Source organism: Leopardus geoffroyi, chromosome B1, assembly GCF_018350155.1.
Source record: "Leopardus geoffroyi isolate Oge1 chromosome B1, O.geoffroyi_Oge1_pat1.0, whole genome shotgun sequence".
NCBI lineage: Eukaryota > Metazoa > Chordata > Mammalia > Carnivora > Felidae > Leopardus > Leopardus geoffroyi.
In genome coordinates, this window is record NC_059327.1 from 137,613,833 (window position 1) to 137,631,885 (window position 18,053).

At 35.3% G+C, this 18,053-nt stretch overlaps 1 protein-coding gene and 1 non-coding gene across 51 annotated transcripts in view; both read left to right on the forward strand.

The window, feature by feature from the left end:
• SEC31A (SEC31 homolog A, COPII coat complex component) overlaps positions 1-18,053 on the forward strand; it is a 73,195-nt gene that overhangs the window by 28,995 nt on the left and 26,147 nt on the right. For 29 of the 50 annotated variants that reach the window (XM_045473510.1, XM_045473513.1, XM_045473519.1 and 26 more), the window contains exons 11-19: positions 4,843-5,079; positions 6,080-6,154; positions 7,997-8,035; positions 8,543-8,620; positions 10,988-11,063; positions 11,687-11,865; positions 12,768-12,894; positions 14,086-14,231; positions 15,508-15,681. In XM_045473510.1, the coding sequence (XP_045329466.1) occupies positions 4,843-5,079; positions 6,080-6,154; positions 7,997-8,035; positions 8,543-8,620; positions 10,988-11,063; positions 11,687-11,865; positions 12,768-12,894; positions 14,086-14,231; positions 15,508-15,681 (1,131 nt within the window). The remainder of the gene's footprint in view (positions 1-4,842; positions 5,080-6,079; positions 6,155-7,996; positions 8,036-8,542; positions 8,621-10,987; positions 11,064-11,686; positions 11,866-12,767; positions 12,895-14,085; positions 14,232-15,507; positions 15,682-18,053) is intronic. The other 21 variants (XM_045473521.1, XM_045473532.1, XM_045473538.1 and 18 more) reach the window with 2 other exon arrangements.
• Positions 4,376-4,482, forward strand: LOC123596528. The gene has a single exon (XR_006711705.1). It is a non-coding gene; the product is annotated as a U6 spliceosomal RNA (small nuclear RNA).

Sequence of the window (18,053 nt, forward strand, 5' to 3'; positions counted from 1 at the left end):
AGTCCTTTGCTCATTTTTTAATCAGGTTGTTTTTGGGTTTTTTTTGTCACTGAGTTGTAGGAGTTCTTTATGGATTCTAAATGTTAACTCTGAATGTTAACAAATAAATGATTTGTAAATATTTTCTCCCATTCTGTAGGTAGCTTTTTTTACTCTGTTGATTGTTTACTTTCTGAACAGAAGCCTCATTTGTCTATTTTTGCTTTTGTTGCCTGTGCTTTTGGTATTACATCTATATCATTGTCAAATTAATGACTTCAGCTTAGAAAAACTTCAGCTTAGAAAACTCTGGTAGATCAGAAAGAAGAAATAAAGTCCTTTCCTAACTATTCTTATTTCACTACTGCTTTTAAGTCTTGTATAGAACAGACCATTTGTCCAGTGTTGGGTTACTTTCTTCATACAACTTACAGGTAAAATAAAATTTCATTAGTAGTAATATTAATAGCTGAAGTGTATTTTTTTAATAGCTAAAGTATATTTATGTACTGTGTGCCAGACATTGTTCTAAGCATTTTGCATATTTCTCAGAACTGCTTATAAAATAGCTATTACTATTACCTCTGTTTTGTAGATAAAGAGAAGCACAGAGAAATTAAAGAACTTGTCTAATCTTACAGATATAAAGATTTTAGCTATTCTACTGTCAACCTAATCTGATGCCTCCTGTGCATAATGATGAGAGTGAGTCTGTTGGTGATAATGCCTAAAACTAAGATAGTAAACTTACATTATTTGAGGTGGCTGGCTGGCTCAGTCGGTAGAATATGAGACTCTTGATCTTGGGGTCATGAGTTCAAGTCCCACACTGCAGGTAGAGATTACTTAAAAAAATAAACATATTATTCAACTTCCCATCATTGTAACAGAATTTGTACACAACATAGAATTCTGTATATTCACTTTTACCAAAACTGAATGAATTATCTCTGCAGCTACTACTGAGTTCTTGATATCATTCTTCTATTAATCAGGCTTGGAACTTTTCCTTTGACCTCTTGTATTCATTCCTTAGGTCCAGATATTGCTCTCTTGATAAATCTCTTGGATTTAATTCTTCTTTTTACATTGTGGTTACTCTGCCTAATTTTTCATCTTTTCACACTGAGCTGTTATATGATTGCATGTCTATTGCTTATCTATTCCCCCTCCAATCTATATTACATACTCTAGATTAATCTTCCTAAAATAGACCTTTGATTATGTCACTCATAAATCCATTCTTTGGATTTAATTAGTGTCATCATTCCTGTTTAGTTTTCTCTACCATCTGTACTCCTGCCTTTGAATTTTTTCCTTTATGACTTTCCACCTTCTTTACTGAATCCTAACCATTCATCTAGTTAGTTCCTTCCTTCCCTAAGTAATTAATAATTTATTATTTTAAAATTGTATATGGGGCGCCTGGGTGGCGCAGTCGGTTAAGCGTCCGACTTCAGCCAGGTCACGATCTCGCGGTCCGTGAGTTCGAGCCCCGCGTCGGGCTCTGGGCTGATGGCTTAGAGCCTGGAGCCTGTTTCAGATTCTGTGTCTCCCTCTCTCTCTCTGCCCCTCCCCCGTTCATGCTCTGTCTCTCTCTGTCCCAAAAATAAATAAACGTTGAAAAAAAAAATAATAAAATAAAATTGTATATGTACAAGGTTTAAAAGAAAACCACCTGTTCAGAAAAGATCCCCCAAATATAAGCTTCTTGAGGACAGACTGTCTAGTTCCCAGGTATGTTTTTAGTGCCTAGAATGGTGCCTGACAAATAGAAAGCGTTCACTATATATTTATCTTTGGAATGAGAAGTGAACGTCTTCCTCCTCCCCATTCACCCTCCTCTACTTACCAGTATTGGAGTATTATAAAGACAATAAATAACACTCTTTTCTTCCCCATATGAGTTTAAAACCAAATAAGAGAGATGGAGAATCAAAATATCAGCTTTAGTGCTGCCATAAGCTTGATTGGAGGCTATAGTTTAGATGTGTTCAACCATAATGTACCTTTTAACAAACTAGAACATAGACTGTGAGAGCTGGGCTGTTTTGTTTGCTTCTATATTTCCAGTTTCTGATTTCATGACTTTTTTTTTTTTTAGCTTCACCCGTGCATTAGGCAGCCTTACTAACCTAGTTACAGGCAAGTCCAAGTACTGGAGGGCTTTCTTTAAAGGTGCTGGCAGCTTATCTATATGGACTATTGCTTTATGAAGAAAGGTACAAAAAGAAGCCCTGAAGAGCTGATGTGAGCATGTTGCATTTCTTTCCTGAAGAACATCAGTCAGTTCTCTTCCAGGAGAGTGTGAAGGACAGAAGAGGCTGGAAGTGTTCCTCCTCTGCTAGTTCCTCTTACAGAATGCAAGAAAAATGCCCTCTCTGTGGACATGAGGGGTAGAATTCAGTGTCCCCTTCAAATATCTTTAGGTTGCCATTGAAGTTTTAGAAGTTAGGGTTATTTTTGTGATTATCTTTATAAATGTAAATAATATACCTAAATGTCCATGTCTTGATATATCAACTTCATATGGTATTAATTAAAACTCTTCTGTGCAGTATTACATTCGTACATTTATGCTTCCTTCCAATTTTTCCAATTTCTTATTTCTACCAATTTTGGTAAATTACAGTATTTTTATATTGTTAAGACTTTAAAAATATTTTTATTGTGTTCAATATCCATATTTGTTTTGGTTGATTTGAAAAAATGATGACTAACAGGCAGCACTTACCATTGTTGCAATTAAGTGACATTATATTATTACATAGAACCAAGTAAATGGGTAAATCCTCTTGTGAAACCCAGTTTAGGTCTTGGTTCTGGAGGGTGCAGTTTCACCAACTCCCTTAACATTTGGGGAAACCTAGCAGTTTTGCCTTTCTGTAAAGTTCCATATCCTGTGTGGTATTACCTGCACCACATTTAGAACCTACAAGTGCCTATTGTTTCAGTTGTATTTTCATGTTAAATTCCATAAAGATAGTGGTTTATGTTTTCTTGGTATTTTGTAGAGTGCGTGACATAACAAAAACTTTGCACATAGTAAACATTTAAAAAGATAAGCTTATGGGGGCACCATGGGTGGCTCAGTCAGTTAAGGGCCCGACTTCAGCTCAGGTCATGACCTTGTGATTCATGAGTTTGAGCCCTGCCTCAGGCTCTGTGCTGACAGCTCAGAGCCTGGAGCTTGCTTCGGATTCTGTGTCCCCCTATTATCTCTCTGCCTCTATCCCACTCTCACTCTGTCTCTCTCTCTCAAAAATATATAAACATTGAAAAAAATAAGTTTATGTAAAAACCATAATCCTTATACAAAAATTACTGAGTATGAAGGATGAAGTTTGGTTCTGTGCTTCCTCCTTACCTATATTTATTTGTATAAATAAATCAGATATTAACTGTATATTTGCTATATACAAGGTATTGTAGGTACTGTAGGAGATACAAGACTGAGTAGATACAGAACCACAGAACCTTCCTTGGAAGTATTGGAGAGGCATAACTTTGCATCTACCCTCCTAGGATTTTCACCTGGGCCTGAGAATTAAATTGATAAGACAAATTAACAGGAGAAAAGCATACAAATTTTTATGTATACCTGGGCCCTCATTGGGAAATGAAGATGCAAACAAATGGCAAAACCTAAGTGCTTATATACTAGGTTGAACAAAAAATGGCAGTTGTACCTAAAATATTTAAAGAGACTAAAGGGAGATAATTATCATTTAACAAGTCTCTTTGTATATATTTCTCTCAGCCTGACTCCCACCTCTGGTGATAAGAATGTTTCTTTCCCCCTGGAATAGACAGGGCAACTCTCACATGGGAGTTTCATCTCCTGCTTTTAGGAAGAAAAGAGGAGGTCAGAGGCACCTGGATGGCTCAGCCAGTTAAGCGTCCAACTCTTGATATCAGCTCAAGTCATGATCTTGTGGTTTGTGAGTTCCACCCCCCGAGTCAGGGTCCACGCTGACAGTGTAGAATCTGCTTGGGATCCTCTCTCTCTCTCTCTCTCTCTCTCTCTCTCTCTCTCTCCCTCTCTCCCTCCCTCACCCTCTCCCTCTCTCTGTCCCTCTCTCTCTCCCCCCTCCCTCCATCGCTGTCTCTGTCTTTGTCTCTCTCTCTCTCTTTCTCTCTCTCTGTCCCTCCCCAGCTCATTCTCTTTTTCTCTCTCTCTCTCAAAATAAATATTAAAAAAAAAAAAAAAAAAAAAAGGCAGGTCAGGGTGCCTTTCTTTCCTGCTGTCTTTCAAGTAGTCTTTAGCTCCAAATAATCCTTATGCCAAATGGGATATTTTGGAGGGGCATATTCTGCCACCCTTTAAAACTTAGAGCCTAGGACAGAAGGTGAGGCAAATACATATAGCTAATAGTTGAGTCAAAAGAGGTCTATAGTGCTCGCTTGGGCAGCACATATGATAAAATTGGAACGATGCAGAGAAGATTAGCATGGCCCCTGTGCAAGGATGACACACAGATTCGTGAAGCTTCCACATTTTTTGGAAGAAGAAAAAAAAAAGAGATCTATGATATATTGAGGACATCTGAGGTGGAAGAGGTGACATTTGCCCAGGCCTTGAAGAGAAGTAACATTGAGTATGTAGAAGTTGGTGTAAACAAGTAGGTGAGAAATTATGGGGCACAGTAAATAGTACATTTTATCTAGAAGGTAGTAGGTATAAGAATAGTAATTGAAGATCAAGGTCAGACAGTGGAGTATGGGATACTGTATCAGCTAACTTTATCCAGAGTGATAGATTTTAAGACCATAGCTCTTTCCGTTAGCAGGTTTTACAGTAAGTGCAAGTTTTGGCCTTATCCTTGTGGTTGAGAGTGTCTTTGTTCATTTGTTCTTTTCTAGTTTGGAGGCAAACTGGTTACCTTTGAGAATGTCAGAATGCAGTCTCAGCAGGGAGCTGAGCAGCAGCAGCAGCCACGCCCTGTGTTCATTAGTCAGGTTGTAACAGAAAAGGAATTCCTCAGCCGATCGGACCAACTTCAGCAGGTTGTGCAGTCACAAGGATTTGTCAGTTATTGTCAGAAAAAAATTGATGCTTCTCAGACTGAGTTTGAAAAAAACGTATGGTCCTTTTTGAAGGTAAAGTTGGCATTAAAACCATTTCATTATCTGCAAATTTATTCCCATTATATTTGAAATATGTCTTAATAAAGAAATTATTACAAGATTGTGATTTCAGGAGCTTCTTGATGAAATTAAAGAAACATGAAGAGCACACAACCATATTTTTATGTCAAGAGTTCTTCCTTCTCTGCTTTGAAAAGCCTAATATGAAGTACTTCTTTTAATAAGTAAAAAATGACATAATAGTTATATTTAAGTGAGAGAGACATAACGTTCAGCAGATCTATTTTAAAATTAATAACATAGTGTTTAGTATAATAGAAACATAGAATAATTTCTATAGTAGATCCAGTTAAGGAAAAGGGGAAAAAAGGGAAAAGCTACAGGGGAGAGAGGTTGGAGGCATTTCCCATTCCTTTTACTGCATTGCATTTAAGACAATAGAAAATAGAGTTTTTTGGTTGGTCATTTTGCCTCCAGTGGAATGTCTGTTTCTTAATACCGAATTTTCCAAAGAGATCTTGAATATAACAAGGTTAACTTCTAAAATTATAGAATTTCATATCTTGTAATTATGAATTTGGGGAGAGAGTTTTAGGACATTGAGTGTTCCCCATAGTGTTGGGTTCTGCATGCATATAACCATTGGACGTGACTTAGTTTGTACTTAACAAAAATTATAGTTTAAACTTTGGAGTGCCTGGCTGGTTCTGTCAGCAGAGCATTTGACTCTTGATCTTGGGGTCATGAGTTCAAGCCCCACAGTAGGCATAGGGTTTACTTAAAAAATAAAAGTCAGCTTTATTCAACAAGGATAATTAATTACTGGTATACTTGATATTTAAAAAATATTTTGGAGATTCTTTCAGTAGACTTCTATATAGTAGATATAGAAAACTTTCCTTGATACAGTAGACTTTATTTTTGATGATTTTTAATAATTCTACTTGGAATTTGATCAGTTAATTGAAAATTTAAATGCAGGTCTTTATTTCAAGACTATGTCTTTTTAAAGGTAAACTTTGAGGATGATTCTCGGGGAAAATACCTGGAACTTCTAGGATACAGAAAAGAAGACCTAGGAAAGAAGGTAAATTTCTGGGAAAGGTTAAAAGGCTGTGCTTATAAAAGTAAATATTTATGTAGCATAGGTGTTCTGTTTTATAAACTTCTACACAGATAACCTCAAATCATTCAATATATATTTAATAAGAATTTGTGTTTGGTTGCCAAAGTTCTAAATACATATTATTAAATGTGTAACTTTACCTTGTACCTGGATTTAAAAGCTGCCAGAACCATCTATAATTCAAACGACTTAATGAGCTGTGTTGTATCGGGTAGAATTGGGCCTTGGAAGATAAGAGGCTCTGAACTTCAAACACTGGAAGTAACACTTAGATTTTAAGAGGGTATGTAACCAGTGGCCTTGGAGGAAAAGAAAAAGGGGAAACTGTTAGAGATCACCCCATGTTCACTACAGCTTAAGTAATAAAGAATAGAGTACTGTTTGAAGTTACCACAATTTTCTACCCTCACTGTTTATGCCTTAGCCCACGTTCCCAAACTCTGTATTGAGTTGGTCCAGCTGACAAGTAAGTAGTAAATATTTTGGAACAAGGGCAGTTTATTGTACTGAACCTGAATAAACAAAAGTCTGATTGATTAGCTTAATATTCAGCTTAATAATAATTGCTTAATAAAAAGATTCCCTTTTAAAAAGAGAAAGTCCTGGGGCACCTGGGTGGCTCAGTCAATTAAACGTCTGACTTCAGCTCAGGTCATGATCTCGTGAGTTCATGAGTTTGAGCCCCACATCGGGCCCTGTGCTGACAGTGCAAAGCTGCTTTGGATCCTCTCTCTCCCTCTCTCTCTCTCTCTCCCTCCCTCCCTCCCTCTCTCTCTCTTAAAAATAAAACATTAAAAAAAATAAATAAAAATTAAATAAATAAAAAGAAAGTCCTATTCCAGTTTTTCAGTCTTCTTCTCAAAGAGGGGCTTAATTATTATTCATTCCACAATATTGACATGAACAGCATGAAAAACACTCTGACTTTGAAAACCTTGAAGGAAATATTTTAGATTCTTTGTGTAATTTGTATTAGCCCTTTGTTGTTCTTTCAGAGTGTCTAAAGTTTTCTATGGCATTGCAGAGTTGTTGCATATATGGTACAGCTTAGATACTACGCACTCTGAGCGGTGCTCAGCACCATGAAGATTCGTGACCCTTCGATGTCACATCACAGCTCTGCCGCTTATTGGCTATGTGTCTTTGCTCAATCCTTTAGATATTTTTTATATTTAATTTTAGTATTAGTCTGAACTTCTTGGTGCTATAACTTGTAGGTTTGTAAGAGATTAATATGAAAGTTTTGGGGACGTCTGGGTAGCTTAGTCGGTTGAGTGTCTGACTTTGGCTCAGGTCATGATCTCGCGGTCTATGGGTTCGAGCCCCACGTGGGGCTGTGTGCTGACAGCTCAGAGCCTGGAGCCTGCTTCAGATTCTGTGTCTCCCTCTCTCTCTCTGCCCCTCCCCCACTCATTTTCTCTCTCTCTCTCTCTCTCTGTCTCTCTCTCTCTCTGTCAAAAATAAATAAACATTAAAAAAAAAAGTTTTGCTGAATGCCCAATAGCAAAAATGAAGAAATAGAACCTGTTTGTCAAAATACTTGTAATAGCAGTTCTTTCCATAGTGAGTGCCTGAAGAAATTTTTTTTAATTAATTATAGTTATTTAAAACAAAGTAAAAGAAAACATGCTTGTTTTGAGGTTAGGTTTGTGATCGAATAGCAGATTTTATTCTTTTAAACACACCATCCTTGATCTGAATTTTTGTGGATTTTGCCAATGAAAATGGAGAAAGAGGTGAGCATTTGTTATATGCATTGAAATAGAATTCCATGTAGTAGGTGAGTTGTTGTTTTTATTTCAGATTGCTTTGGCCTTGAACAAAGTGGATGAACCCGATGTGGTAAGAAGGCCTTTAAAAATAGCTACCTTCCAAAAATTTGGTTTAGGTCCTAACAAAGAAGGAAATGTAATTTAAGACATGTGTCTTTTTTATTGCTTTACAGTGTAAAAACACATGCTGATTGAAGATATTTTAATAAGTGAATAACTATCATTTTAAAATAGTATAAGTTTAGCTGGTAGAGCATTCCTTTCTCTTGACAATATTTGAATTTTGCGAAAGAGGGCAAACAATATCAGTGGCTGCTCAGATACTTAAGGTTAAGATCTCTGTTCCCGAGGGACATTTGATGGGGGGTGGGGGGAGATGGAGAAAGGAAAGTCTTAGCAGTCATGGCTCTTTGCTTTTCCTCTATTAGTGTTTCTTAAATAAATTTACTTAGTGTTGCTTCTTATGATTAAACTAGCTCTGAATTTTGTTGGTTTGGTCTTTTGTCTTGCTTGTTCACTAATATTCTTTTAATGCTACGTCCTTCAACTTCCTCTGTAATTGTTTTGTGTACCAAAGGCTCTTAAAGATTCTGACCAAGTAGCACAGAGTGATGGGGAGGAGAGCCCTGCTGCTGAAGAGCAGCTCTTGGGAGAGGTACTTATTTTTTTCCTTTTTAATTACATTGGTAAAGTATGTTATATTTGTTTATCTCACATTGAAATATGGAAAATTTGCTTGACTACTTGTGCCAGAATGAAATTGGGAGATATTGTTTTCTTAGAGATTTTTGGGGTAGGAGTCTATTTACTAGTTTGACAGAACTGTCATCAGTGAAATCTTTAGTCCTCTGACCTAGCTTCTGGATTATATGTCTTAAAATTAACAGTTGACATGAGATTGACTTAATTCGGTCAGATGGATATCAGCATGTCACAATGAAAAGAGATGTTGCTCAGAAATCCACAATGCATTGCCTGTAAAGTTTATGTTTTTTCTTGACACATTAATATTTAGGACCTACGATCAGTGAGAAACAAAGGCTTCTAGATTAGTCTTGAACTTTGAATCCAGGTATAGAAATTTTCACTAATTTGAACTGTCATGATTTTTTGATTGACATGATAAATGTGTCATGAGTTGTAGTTGACAATTTTTATAACCAGTTAAAAAGAGTCCTTGAACACAGAGTTGTATCATTAATTTTTTTCCTTTTGTTTTTCTGGGTTTTTTTTTAACCACTACTAAATAATTCTGTACTTTTCTTGCTTTCTAATTATATTTCATCTTGGACAATTAATTAATCAACACGTTCTTGTTTCTCATCTCATCTTTGACTTTTTCATTGTTCTTTGTGGTATAGAGACACCTTGACTGGAATGTCTCTTACAATCCTTTGCTAAGTTATAAGAGTAATTCATCAGTAAATTTAGACTTTTACAAGAAAATTGTTAAAAAAAAAAACTTTCCTCAGAAGTAGATCTTCTGACATTTATTTAATATGAAAATAAAGAATATGTGTAAAATCTTAGTAAAACTTTGAACCAATTTTGGGAATACCTATACAGAATTGTAGGATACCTTGAAGAAATGTACTTTCATTTATGTACAACTAGACTAACTATGTATTATCAAATAGAAGGCCATTTGGAAATACACTTATGAATGAATAGATCAGAATAATATGCACATAACAAAACGATAGTCACCAATGTGTACTTTTGGAGTATTCAAAAAAAGTTTAAGGAGATAGGATCATCTCCTTTACCTTGATGATGCTATTTGTTTATCAGACATAGTAGTTTACACATTGAAAATACTCAATATGTAATTAGCTGCTTTTTTTCACCATTATTTACATTTCAGAAGTCAATAAATAGATTTTATTGTTTTCTTAGAAGGCAAATTTGAAAAATTGTGAGTTAAAAAAAGGGTTTTTTTGTAAGTTAGTGAATATAATCAGATCAGTATCTGATTTATTTATTAATAGGAATAATTTAAGCTCTAAAATGTTTTTGTTTTAAAGTTCTAAAATGCTTCCCTGTAATTAGGGAAAGAGTTAAGGTTTTAGCTATTCTGTAATAGTATTAACTAATTAAGCATTGATGATGCTATGCTGTGCTCTGCACTAAAATTCCCCAATCCAAAAATGCCCCTGACTTTGAATACTAGGTGTTTACATTCAGATGTATAGGTAACACACACAGAAGATAGCTATTTTATCTCCTGCAAGACAGCTATCTTTTTCTTTAAATTTTTCTCTATGATTTCTTTAATATATTTTATTTTTGTCTTCTTGTGACTTTTTATGCATAGAAGAGAAAGCATTTAAACTATTTGCCAGCAATATGCCTTCATTATGTTTCTTTTCTTCTAAAGAAAGAAAATATACTGATAAGTAGTTTCAGAAATTTATAACAGAACTGTGTGTATCTTTTTACCAGACCAACCTGCTATGGCAGGTATGACTAATTTAAGAGAATACAAAGTCTATAATTGAATTTGAGTATATTCATACAGTCTTTTATATAGCATTTGTATAAGGGCACCAAGTGATTTTTCTTTCATAACTGATTCAATTAAAACAAAAATACCTTATAACTAAACCTAATGGACAGAAGTTTTTAGACATAGAAAATTTTAGATGTGTAAAAGCAAAGTTGTTTTAACAGTCTAAATATGGTAAAATTAAAAACACGTGTATTTTGCTTGTTTCAAACTCCTCTTATTTGAAGTAAAAACAAACATTCTTCAATAATTTCTGAGCTACCAGTAATGGATATGTACACTTATAGTTTGTTTAACATTATTCCTGATGACTTTGGATTTTATTTATGATTGTATAATGGGAGTTAATACTTAGGAAAGTCTTAGATCTGAGAACTTTTCTGGAATAACTGCTCATGTCATCTAGTCAGTAGGTGAATTATATATATATATATAGTAAATATATAAATTTTGTTTTGCCAGTAAATTTCTCCACAGTTTCACTGTGGCTAAATTGCTGCCCTTTCCATCTTTTAGTGCATCAAAGAAGGAAAACAAGAATCTGAATTTCTACCACCAGCAGGAAGAACATTTAACATCTCCATCAGTGGTGGTAAGTACTTATTTCATTTTTATTTTTACCTATTTGAAAACAAATAGTCCCTAAATTTAAGTTACAAATGTTTTGTGACAAGTGGTAGAGGGTTGAAAAGAAGAACCCAGTTATTTAGTATATGTAATCAGGGGGCACCTGGGTGGCTCCATCGGTTAAGCATCTGACTTAGGCTCAGGTCATGATCTCGCGGTCCGTGAGTTCGAGCCCCACGTCGAGCTCTGTGCTGGAGAGCCTGGAGCCTGTTTCAGATTCTATGTCTCCCTCTCTCTCTGACTCTCCCCCGTTCATGCTCTGTCTCTCTCTGTCTCAAAAATAAATAAAAGTTAAAAAAAAAAATTAGTATATGTAATCAGTCTCTTGGAGATAGATGTTCTGACATCAATGTAATAAAAACTGTGTAATGATCTCTATTATTCCAGTTTAAGCAATCTGAAAATGTGTTATTTTACCTGATTTTGCTTACATGCATCTCAATATATTTCCATAGAAATTGATTCGCTAGTAATATTCAGAAATTAGCATTGTTTTCTCCTTTGTGTGTGCATGTAAAAGTTGATATGTATAAGATTTTTTCTTTTAACAAAACCTTTTATTAACTTGGGTGTATTTCCTTATTGCAGATATTGATGGTTTAATTACTCAGGCTTTGCTGACGGGTAACTTTGAGAGTGCTGTTGACCTTTGTTTACATGATAACCGCATGGCTGATGCCATTATATTGGCCATAGCAGGTGGACAAGAACTCTTGGCTCGAACCCAGAAAAAATACTTTGCAAAATCCCAAAGCAAAATTACCAGGGTATGTTGTTTTAAAAATAAACTATAACACTGTTCTGAGTATAAAAGCAATACATTCTTAGAATAGATAATTGATATGCAGAAAACAGTTAAAACAAAACAAAACACTCATAGTTCCTTGAACCAGAAATAGTTATTATTGATAGTTTGGCGTTGTTATTTTTATTTTTTGTACTTTATGTATATAATTTTTTAATGAAAAGTACTTTTCATATTTTTATTGTAGAAAAGTTAGAACATAGAAAAATTTAAAGGTAAATATTTTAATTTTTAAATTCTAATTCTTCCATCAAATTGGAGTATTTAGGATGATTGGATAGTTATCCAATTGTATTTGTGGGACGAGGTGAGCCTAGGGTCTTCTACTCTGCTGCCATCTTCCTCTTTCTCAACCTTGATGAAGTTAATTCTGACTTCATATCTCACGTGTACTCAAAACATTTTTTCTGATCCATCAGAGCAGGTCATGCCTTCCTGTTAATGTTTTGATAATACCCTATACTTTTCCTTCTCAGCATATTTTTTTAAGTTTATTTATTTATTTTTAAGTAATCTCTACACCGAACATGGGGTTTGAACTCACTACGCCAAGATCAAGAGTCACATGCTCCTTCAACTGAGTCAGCCTGGCACCCCTCCTTCTCAGCATATTTACATTACAAAAAATGTTTGTGTGATGGGGCTTGTTTTTTTTTTTTGGTTTTTTTTTTGTTGTTTTTGGAGGAAAAATAATAACCATCTTTTTTATGTCTGTTGGTTCAGGGATATTCTTCACTTTGTTGCTGCTTTATTCTGCACGAAATACTGTGAATAGTAGGTTTAAAAGATATGATCGATTAGCCAGAGGTAATTTTTACTAATATACCAGAGATTTTTAATTTTCCTTTATTTTCCTTTCTTAAGCTAATTACTGCAGTGGTGATGAAGAACTGGAAAGAAATTGTTGAGTCTTGTGACCTTAAAAATTGGAGAGAGGCTTTAGCTGCAGTATTGACTTATGCTAAACCAGATGAGTTTTCAGCCCTTTGTGGTAAGAAAATGAGCCTTATATTTATATAATGTATATGGCATCGTATATTTTATATAAAATTAGTAACATATTATTAGAAATGTTTGCAAACCAGCTAATCATAGATAAGAAAAAGAAGTTCCCTTCCCATTTGGATACTTTTCTTAGAATTATTAACATTACTTCTCCATATCTAGTCATTACTTTTTTTTTTTTTTTTTCAACATTTTTATTTATTTTTGGGACAGAGAGAGACAGAGCATGAACGGGGGAGGGGCAGAGAGAGAGGGAGACACAGAATCGGAAAACAGGCTCCAGGCTCTGAGCCATCAGCCCAGAGCCCGATGCGGGGCTCGAACTCACGGACCGCGAGATCGTGACCTGGCTGAAGTCGGACGCTTAACCGACTGCACCACCAGGCGCCCCGATTACTTTTAATAATATTTCTTAACAGTTTTGGTTTCCAGCAGACTGGACCTAGAATCTTGCCTCTGCCACTTACTAGTTGTATGACCTCGGAAAAATCACTTTCTAAGCCTTAGTTAGTCTATTATATGTAAAATTACACATAATTAGCTTTCACTTAATAAATATTAACTTGATAAAATTAGTAATTATAACATTTGATTGGAAATTATAAATTACTGTTAAAGGCTGTGACTAGACTGGTGGCTAAGGAATGATACTCCTTACTTGTAAGAACAGAAGCTTCAGAGTGCTAGTATCAGAACAACCAACCATTTGCTACCTTGAAAGTATTATGAGAATATGAAAGTTATAAGATATTAACTTTATTATCATAAGTGATTATCGTAGTCCTACCTACCATTGATGTTCATTTCAAATGTGCCATATTTCATCTATTTACACAAATATCTAACATGTTGAAATGGAGTTAAATGTTCATTAGGATTTTTCTGTTCAAATGTCCTTTCCATTTATTATTTTTTAATGTAATTCAGGGAAATTCATTCTGCAACTAGGTATATAGAATCTTGAGAAATCATTCCTTACATACAATTTGTCACGCACTTTCATTCATTTAATAAATAAATACTTACTGAGCATTTACATAACTGATTTTGTTTCTATCTGCTACTCATTGGTTGTGAAGTTTAATTCATACTTCTGAAAATATTATTGGCTTACTTACGACTTCATGTTCAGATTGCCTTGAGTATAGTCTTATTTTGTTTTCCTCTTGATCGGTAGATCTTTTGGGAACCAGGCTTGAAAGTGAAGGTGATATCCTCCTGCAGACTCAGGCATGTCTCTGCTATATCTGTGCAGGGAATGTAGAGAAACTAGTTGCATGTTGGACTAAAGCTCAAGATGGAAGCAGTCCTTTGTCCCTTCAGGTTAGTATCTTTGAAACAAGGGGTGCTTACTTTCTAGTGTTGTTTCACCCTACTTCTATTCTAGAAATTGACTTGTTCCAGAAGTTCATTGTTTTCACCTTAGTTACCTATGTTTTAGAAGTTCTTTTGCTGGATAATTTATGTGTATTTGTAGCATATTTGGCGGGGCAAAGTATGAGATGATGGGATAGTAAAATGGAGTTGCAACTGCTTGTGAAATCAAGGTTGTGATTTGGTAGTTTATTGGAAGAAGCAGGTGGCAAGAGCATGAAAACAGTCCTAGAGTGTACGTCTTTCCCCCCATGCTTCTCTCCCTGCCTCTGGTGACCCTATCTGCCTTGGGCAAGGAAAGAGGCAATGTGGGGTAAGGAATGGGAGACCTTCCCAGTACCAATAGAGAATCGTAATCATCATGATTAAGGGAAAACGAAAGTAAGAGTTAAATGGAATCCTATGTAGCACTAAAACCTGGACGAGAGGGGGAGTAAAAAATATGGGGACTATTTTCAGGCATGAAGTAACTGTATACAGTATTTAGATTTTTTTTTTCTAAGCATTTAATCAGAGTCTCATAATATTTCATTCAGGTATTTCTTTTTCGCTCTGGAAAGAGATTTTCTCAGTACGGTTGTAACTTTAAAGATCACTTTATTAAAACTGAAAATCTGGTAGGAAATCACTGTTTTCCTAAGTGCTTTTGAGAGAAAGCACACTTGTTTTACACTTGTGGATCTGTGTACTTTTGAAGGGCCGGTAGATAGGATATTCTTGTGCTTTATACTTGAGGCTTCCCATTGTTGAAATAATTGGTATTGAAGAGCAATGTGAAAAATTTGGGGTTGAAATAGTAAGCTCATTGGAGGTCACCTCTTAGTAGTAGTGTTTTTATAGTATAGGTAGTATGATGTTTTCAGTCAGTTTCTTTTATACCTGCTGGAACCCAGTTTCTGCCTTTGGACATTTATCTGCTGATCACTTTCACTTTGGATGCTTGCCTACTTTAAGCTCACAAGACAAGTATCTGGCAGTTTAAGGATATTTAGGAGAAGGAAATAACCTATGCCCTAACCATGATAAGGTACTTTCTTCCTCCTTACTTTTTCAGTTTATGTGAATGGTGGACAGCTGTTGCAGAAGTTTTTAAGAGAGAGGATAATAAGATATACTTTTAGGAGGTTTTAGAAATCTTAGTATCTCTTCATTCCTGCTCTCTTGCATACACATCTTGGTAATTTTGTTTGCTTGCCCTTCTCTCTCCCTTCTTTTCCTCACTTAGGATCTTATTGAGAAAGTTGTCATCCTGCGAAAAGCTGTGCAACTCACCCAAGCCATGGACACCAATACTGTAGGAGTTCTTTTGGCTGAGAAGATGAGTCAGTATGCTAATTTGTTGGCAGCCCAAGGCAGTATTGCTGCAGCCTTGGCTTTTCTTCCTGAAAACACCAACCAGGTAATTAGAATTGACCATTTCTCTTCTTTTAATGTGTGAATAAGGTGAGTCCAGTGGGTAGCACTTAGTATTAAACATAAGAATATTGGTAAGTAGAATGTTTTGGAACAATTGAATTTCTGTCATCTGACCATAAGTGAATGTTACTGACAATTATTCAAGGATCATTTTGGGTGTACCCAGATGGTATTGGAGAGATAGGATGCTCTTGTAGTACGATAGATCCCTTTGTACTGATGGGCATAGTATTTGAGGGAAAAAATGGAAAAGGACCAACTTCTAATTTCTTGAGCCAAATGCTGATTCTTTGTACATGGTTCTTTGTAGGAATCTTCTGTGTTAGAAAGCTATGAATATTAATACTTAAATAATTGGGGTTGTAGTTTTAAAATTCCCACAAATGCTAGACATAGACATAGATATTAGTGAAGAAGTTCATTCTATATACCATTTCAGTCTGATACTGTCTGCAGACAAGTATATTTTTAAAATACTCAAGGCAGGGAGAATGACATTTCTGATTTATTATTTGATATGCATTAAATTGGGCTTTCTCAATGCAATGGAATTAAGTAAGTGACTGACAATATAATGATGGACACGATTGCCAAGATTCTTTTCCTAAGGGAGTTTTCCAAAAGTGATACATAACTATGATAGAGGTAGTAGTGCAGTGGAATCACAGAAGAGGGCAACCTAAATTTAATAATGAAGCATGGGTAGAAATCAGGGAGAGGTTTGAGGACAGTTATCCACAAGTAGGATGTTTGTATCTATATTGTGTGTGTGACAGAGCTTAATTTTGAGCCTTGAAGATATTTTCTTGTTTCTATGCTTTTTATTATAAACTTTATTTTGTTTTTGATGGATTTTTTTAGTTAATTGTTTTCAGTATTTTGTCTCTTGTAGGGAAATATCAGTAAATTTCATTGAGTAGTTTCATTGAGTAAAAACACTTAAGTCTATGTTCCAGCATTATGGAGGTTTGACTCTAGTTGGTTTTGAAACACATTTACATGTCATATCTTTCGATTTTATCTGTGAGAATATTAGGTAGAATAGAAACAGACTTTATGATGACCTTGGCATAATTATTTTATGACTTTTTAAACACCCCTTTAATAGTGAGTTATAAGACCCTTTAAGACTAACTTAATCTAAGACCTTTAGATCTTGTAGCCTCAGTATTAAACTCTTTATTTTCTGAGAGAAACATGATTTTTTTTTTTTTCAACGTTTATTTATTTTTGGGACAGAGAGAGACAGAGCATGAACGGGGGAGGGGCAGAGAGAGAGGGAGACACAGAATCGGAAACAGGTTCCAGGCTCCGAGCCATCAGCCCAGAACCTGACGCGGGGCTCGAACTCACGGACCGCGAGATCGTGACCTGGCTGAAGTCGGACGCTTAACCAACTGCGCCACCCAGGCGCCCCAAAACTCTTTATTTTCAATACCATTTATAACCACATACATTTTTTCTTTCTTTTTTTTAAAGTTTATTTATTTTGCGAGAGAGTATGTGCATGCACACAAGCAAGAGAGGGGCAGAAAGAGAGTGAGAGAGAAAATCCCAAGCAGGCTCGGCACTGTCAGTGTAGAGCCCGATGCAAGGCTTGAACTCACAAACTGTGAGATCATGACCTGAGCCGAAGTCAGATGATTAACCGACTGAGCTGACCAAGCACCCCTAACCACATACATTTACTGTATATTATTCTTCATGTTTCCTTTGGACTTTTAAAGAACATTCTCTATGTAAAAATAAACAATTTTGAAGTTGCTGTCTTCTATATATTTCAGTAGACCCTTAGTATTTTCTGGGGAACATGTCCTGAGACTTTGTGATATCATTATAGTATCTAACCTTCCTCCCTAATAGTATACCTAACAGTTTAAATGGCAGCTTTAAACCTTTAGTGAATTTATAGTAATGTATGACTTTTTAAAGTTACTAAAATCAGTTCTTGCTGAAATATTTTAACATTACCTTTTTGTTGTTGTTTGTTAATATCTGGAACATGTATGTGGTCAACTCATACTTATTGTAGATCTGTATAATTGTAGATCTGTGTAAGCTACCATGAGTGTGACATCTTACTCTTTTATTTCCAACATGTCTCTCTCTTTTTTTTTTTTTAATTAATTTTCCTTCCTTTCTTAGGTCACCATTTTCTTTCATCACATCGTCAGCAGTTGATTCTTTTGGGGACCTTTTTTCCCTATAAAGAAATGAAGTTGTATTTTTTTTAACTACTTTTGTGATTTGTGAAAATTACTCAACTATAAGAAAATACAAAAGAGCAGAGATGATGAGTGGCATTGATCTTACATACTTCTGTGTGGTGGGCATAATTCAAATCCTTGCCTCAGT